The sequence below is a fragment of the Pollicipes pollicipes genome, unplaced genomic scaffold, assembly GCF_011947565.3.
Source record: "Pollicipes pollicipes isolate AB1234 unplaced genomic scaffold, Ppol_2.1 Scaffold_7261;HRSCAF=8764_pilon_pilon_pilon, whole genome shotgun sequence".
Classification (NCBI taxonomy): domain Eukaryota; kingdom Metazoa; phylum Arthropoda; class Thecostraca; order Pollicipedomorpha; family Pollicipedidae; genus Pollicipes; species Pollicipes pollicipes.
The window spans coordinates 18535330-18541207 of NW_023597054.1; the positions used below are offsets into that span (position 1 = coordinate 18535330).

A 5878-nucleotide genomic window follows, 5' to 3' on the forward strand; every position below is an offset into this window, starting at 1 on the left:
GCGTGGTTTCCACCGAGCGGCCGACACGCCAGCTGAGCCCCCTGGGGGCTCAGCTGTTTGGGAACATCTGGCAGCGGGAGCGCGACTCCGCCACTGTCGGCACCCGAATGCCTGCGGGCGACGACTGCGATACAAAGTTTCCCGGGGCCGTATCGGCGTCAAATCTCGATTTAAGACTTCCTCTGCGCGTTGGCAGCGGAGGCCACACCAAGGACTTTAATTGCTTTTATTGGAAAAGTTTGCCATTTACCGTGAAGGTTACACACAGTCATTCATGTGGGCGAGCGGCGAGCCGGCCGGCGCCGGCAGCCGACCTCGCCTGCCGTGGGGACGCCGGCCAGGAGCCGACAGCCGGCAGGACCGACCGAGCGGGCGCCGCCGCCGGGCGCGGACGGTTTGTACCGGCGGCATGGCCCGGCGTCTCTGGCGTGCCGGCCGGGCCCGCCGCGCCCGCCGGCGGCCGGCGTCCGAACACACCGCGCTGGGGGGGGGGGGGGGGGGGGGGGGGTCAGGGCAACACTGTCGCGTCCGCACCGCCGGCCACCACGCGTCTTGTCCACCTCGTCACCCTGGGCTTGTGTTCGTGATGACGGAGGTGGCGTCGCGCGCCCGCTCCGTTTGGCACAAACGAGTAGGTACACTGGCGTCCGTCATTTCACTGCGCGTCCGACGGGTCCCGTCGGCGCCCGAGCATCACCACAGCCGGCCGACGGAGCGGCCGCGCTGCCGCCCAAGTCCTCTTCATCGGAGGATCGCGCCGGCGGCCTACCACCGGGCAGTGTCCGGGCTGGGCGTGGCCCAGGCGTCGGGCACGGCGCGCGGGCACGCGTCCACGCCGGCGTGCGGCAGCAGGCTGGCCGGCCGCGGCCGCGCCGGCTCAGCGAACTCGGCCTCGCCCCTCTGCGCCATGAAGTACAGCACGTTGGAGAGGCCGTGGTGGCTGTCGGAGGCGGCCTCGTCGGCGCTGCAGCTCTCGTGCAGGATGCTCACCTGAGGACGGAGCGGGCGGGGCGTGAGACGAGGCGACTATCAGACGGCACGACCGGCGGGGCGAGCGGCCCCCGAGTGGGCGGCCGTCGGCTGCGATTTCAGGGTGCTGTTTGCTTTGTGTTCTGGGCTGTCGAATCCGATATCACTTCGAGATATTAATGTCCGCGGCGCGTCTCCTCCGAAAACAAGTTCATCACTCATGCCAATCACACGCCTGTCACTTCGATTGCGCGTCACCGGTGTGCGGCTCGGACGTCAGTCCGCAGTTTGGTTTCGCTTAGAAGTCCGAGCATTAAAGACACGGAACGAGTGCCGCGTGAAACGTCACGACGTCGCGCTCAGTTCCGTGCCTGGTCCGCGGCACCGCGGCCGGTCGCGCCGCCGGCGGCGGGGCGGCCGCCGGCCCGCGCGCCGCTGACGGAGCGGCGGCCGGTCATCATGCCGGCCGGTCAGCGCGGCGGCGCGGTCGGCCGTCGCGCGCGCGGCCGACGCGCCGGGAAAAGGCAATAGATGTCCAGCTGTCACGCGGCTCGCGGCCGCCTCTGTTATGAGAAGTGGCCGGTCGACGAGGACGGAAAGCCCCGGACGCCGGCGGTTGAATATAGATGGGAGCGTTTGTGATTCGAGTCGGACGGGCGGCGGCCCGGCGTTATTGTTTTTGGTGTGTCGTCGCCCCGACGAGTGCCATCGCGGGAGCGATCGCCCCGACGAGTGCCATCGCGGGAGCGATCGCCCCGACGAGTGCCATCGCGGGAGCGCTCGCCCCGACGAGTGCCATCGCGGGAGCGCTCGCCCCGACGAGTGCCATCGCGGGAGCGCTCGCCCGGACGAGTGCCATCGCGGGAGCGATCGCCCCGACGAGTGCCATCGCGGGAGCGATCGCCCCGGCGAGTGCCATCGCGGGAGCGCTCGCCCCGACGAGTGCCATCGCGGGAGCGATCGCCCCGACGAGTGCCATCGCGGGAGCGATCGCCGTCGGGAGCGGCCGGCCGACTCGAATGTCAATGGCGTCTCGGCGAGCTGATTGCTCGGCCGGGCTTGTCAAGCTGAGGCGAGCCGCGTGATGTGTGGACTGGCTACGGAACGTGAGCGTGGCAAATGAGCGTCGGGAGGGCGGGCGCTCAAGCGCATGTGGCGCCTTACACGGATTTGGCCTTCCGTTCGTAAAACTGCGGGACCTGTCCGGACAGGGCGTGCGTGTTTGATGCGGGGTGGGGATAGAACTCAGCCTTGCTCCATCTACTTGGAGTGGGAGAGGCGCCCAGCGCCTTGCGCTACCTCCTCCCCCCTAGCCAGCGATCCACCCGTGCGTCCCCCGTCCCCCGGGGCGATCAAGCTCGCCTCTCACCTCGTCCTTCTGCTGCGAGTACGAGATGGACGAATCCTTGCGCCGCCGCATGAACGGGTAGACGGAGACGCGCCGGTAGCGCCACAGGCAGACGGCGCCGGCCAGGATCAGCAGGATGATGCCGACTGCGGCCGCCATCGACGTTACCAGCGCCATCATGGTGCCGCGCCGGCCCGTGGGCACGTAGTTGACGCGGCCCACGCCGGGCGTCGGCTGGCCGGCCGTCGGCCGCGGCGTCGGTCCGGGGCTCGGCTCCGCGCCGGGTTGCTCGGTGACGACCGGGCCGGGTGTGGGCGGCGTGGTGCTGACGGCGGCCGCCGACGTGGAAGGCGTCCGGGTCGTGGTCTTCGCGGAGGAGGAGGACGGCCGGCCGGTGGTGGTGTTGGACGCCGAGCTCGGCGTGCCTGTCGCCGGTGACGTGCTGGCGGTTGGGGCGGCCGTCGGGGACTCGGTTGTCGCGGCGGCTGTTGTGGCCGGGTCTGTGACGGCTGCCGTGGCGGCCGTCGTGACGGCCGCCGTGACGGCCGCCGTGGCCGCGTCTGTGACGGCCACCGTGGCCGAATCCGTGACGGCCGCTGTGACGGTGACGGTGGCCGGCGCCGTCGTCACCGTCGGCGGCTCGTCGGTGGCGGCGGGAGGGGTCGCGCCGGACGGGACGGGCGCGGCCGGCGCGGCCGATGGCGGCTGCTGTGCGGCGCCCGCGACCGTCTCGAAGTCGGACTCCCGCAGCAGCGCCACCGACTTGAACAGCAACCGCGGCGGCTGCCGGCAGCGCACCGATAGCGGGCTGTAGAACTTGACGCGGCCCGCGGCCATCCAGTCGGTGAGCCAGAGTATGTCCGGGTCGGAGCAGTTCCAGCGGCTTCCGCCCAGCTTGAGCAGCTGCAGTCGCGGCAGCAGTGTCGGCAGATCGGAGCGCAGCGACGTCAGCTGGTTCTGCATCACGTTCAGGTGGCTGACGCTGCGGATGCCATGCAGCAGGCGGCCCGAGTCGACGACCCGCGCCACCAGCTGCGGGCTGTCGAACATCTCCAGCTTCTCCAGCCGCTCCAGCGCGTCGAACATGCTGTTCGGCACGCTGACGTTTCCCTTGAGCCGAGACAGCTGCAGACTGTTCAGGGACAGGAACGGCGCGAACGCCTTGTCCTCGATGACGGTGATGGGGTTCTGCGAGAGATCCAGCGACTCGAGCGCCGTCAGGCCGGAGAAGCTGGCGGCCGACAGCCGTTGTATCTGGTTGGCCTGCAGGTCGAGGCTCCTGAGGCTCCTCAGGTCGCAGAAGGCGCAGTCCTCGACTGTCTCGATCATGTTGCGCTGCAGGAAGAGCTGCTCGAGCGCGCTCAGGCCGCCGAAGTCGTTGGCACGCAGCCGGGCGATGCGGTTCTCCTCCAGGTAGAGCGCCTGCAGGCTGGGTGGCAGGCTCGCCGGCACGCGCTCCAGCAGGTTGCCGTTCATCCATAGTCGCATGAGATACTCGTGCCGGCCGAGCGTGTCCTCCTCCAGCTCGCGCACGCCAGAGTCGTCCAGCACCAGTAGGCCCAGCGCCGGGTAGCTGTCGAAGTCGCCGCGCCGCAGCGTAGTGAAGTTGTTCTTGGCCAGCCGTAGGTCGCGCACATACTGCGTCAGCGACTGCGGCACGCGCGTCAGACCCACCGCCGAGACGTCGATGTACTGCAGCCGCGAGCCGAAGAACTCGAGCCGGCTGAGGTTGGCCAGCGGGTTATTGCTGAGGATCAGGTGCGCCAGGCTGCCCAGGCCCTGGAACGCGCCGACGTCGATGTGCGCTATGGCGTTCGAGTCGACGTTCAGATACTGCAGCCGGCCGAGGCCGTCCAGCGTGTGCGGCCCGAGCGCCGTCAGGTTGTTGCCGCGCAGCGTCAGCTGCTCCAGCGAGCTCAGCCCGGCGAAGGCGCCCTCGCACGACGCCAGCTGGTTGGACGACAGGTCGAGGTTCGTCGCCTGCTCCAGGCCAGCGAACGTCGCGGCTGACACCTCAGATATGGCGTTCTGGCTGAGGTCCAGCTTCAGCAGGCGCGACAGCGCGCTGAACGTGCCGTTCTCCACGCTGGCGATGCGGTTCTGTGGCGCCTTCAGCTCGGTGAGGTTGGCGAAAGAGGCCAGCTGCGCGGCCGTCAGCGTCGGCACGACGAAGCTGCGCAGCTCGAGGCGCGTCACGCCCGTCGGGATGCCCGCCGGGAAGCGCCACAGCGTGTCGCCCACGCAGTTGACGTTCAGTTCGGCGTCGCAGTAGCAGGCGCTGGGGCAGCTCTGCTGACCGGCGACGTGCGCCGCCAGCGCCAGCGCCAGCACCCAGTGCAGCGCCATGCGGGCGGGCGCGCCGGCACGGAGAGCGGGCGGGCGGCACGCTGCGGGCGGATCAGCGCTGGCGGCCGCCTGGCGCGGGCGCCGACTGACGGCCGGCCGGCGCCGCGCCGCCCGGCCGTCCCATCTATCGGCCGCCCCGTCCGGTCCTGCAAAGCACCAACAGGAAATGCGATTAGCGCCGCGATTGTTTTCGCTGCCGCTGCCGAACGCCGGCAAAAAGGCGGCCACGCGCGCGCCGTGGCCGGCCGACGCGACCGTCGGACCGTCGGCCGCGCCGAGCTGCTCCAGGCAAGTCACGTTCGGGGGCAGACCCATAGGTCGGCCTACTCGCGCGAGTGGGCGACTGGGGGAGGGGACGGGAGGCGGGACGGGCATTTGCACATTTCTCGCGTAGTCGTGATGTGCTCGCCGCCGGTCTGATCCCGTATGCGTCACTTTGACGCTGGAGCACGCGGGTGATCGACATCAAGGGCGGCGTGCCGATTGAGTTGGGCGCCGTTCGGGAACTCGATTCACCGGTGTTGTTTAGTGTAAATGCAAATGCGGGCCGGGCGCATCGCCGCGTCTGTGAGGGGAACGGAATAGAAGTCTCGTTCGTTAGAAATGGAGGCACGCAGAGGCGTAAAACAAGACAAAAGACCTGGGAGACGAAGGAGGTGCGCGTTACCCGGATAAGGGACGCCGTGCGCGTGCCAAACAGCGTACTTCGGGGCCGGTGTGGGACCGGCGGACTGACGTGTGCCGAGCTGAGCGGCTGGTGCTGGTCTCGCCTGCCTGCCGTGCAGCGCGTGCGTCCTGGTGGGGGATATTTTCCTGCCGGCGGGAGAGGGCGGCTGATTTATTTTCTGCCGCCTGTGCGGAATACTAGTGGACGAGAATGGCGCCCGCACCACCGTCCGGTCAGCGTACTCGAAGCACGTGGAAAGCAAATGACTAGCGGGTAGCGAAAAGAAAGGAGCCGGTGTTTGTGAAGCATGGTTTATGGTGAGATCGGAACCGAGACCCGCCTGTGTAACAAATGGCACCGCGATAACGGGTTCAAGATAAATGCCTCGACTGGGGATGCCTGTGCGTCCGTGCACGGTCTTGGTCCGGATCCCCGGCGGCTTTGTGGAGCCACATTGGGGACTTTCCCGCCGGGAAATCGCCTAATGGATGCGTTGTTGCAGCTGCGGCTCCGGTAATCATGTCCGCTAATGACCCATGCGGCCTGTT

General features: G+C 68.7%; 1 protein-coding gene across 1 annotated transcript; it reads right to left on the bottom strand.

The window, feature by feature from the left end:
- Nucleotides 1–501: 501 nt before the first annotated feature.
- Nucleotides 502–4691, bottom strand: LOC119112086 (leucine-rich repeat-containing protein 15). Its single transcript, XM_037236090.1, has 2 exons — nt 2339–4691; nt 502–990 (listed from the first exon to the last, which is right to left on the bottom strand). The coding sequence occupies exons 1-2, from the start codon at nt 4661–4663 to the stop codon at nt 766–768; spliced, it is 2550 nt and encodes an 849-aa protein (XP_037091985.1). The 5' UTR covers nt 4664–4691; the 3' UTR covers nt 502–765.
- Nucleotides 4692–5878: the final 1187 nt, after the last annotated feature.

What these genes read in the sequence shown, in the direction of transcription:
- LOC119112086 (XM_037236090.1), bottom strand. Translation starts at nt 4,663, where the DNA reads ATGGCGCTGCACTGGGTGCTGGCGCTGGCGCTGGCGGCGCACGTCGCC. An exon ending in ACTCGCAGCAGAAGGACGAG is followed by an intron (nt 991 to 2,338) that starts GTGAGAGGCGAG and finishes CTCCGTCCTCAG; the next exon opens with GTGAGCATCCTGCACGAGAG.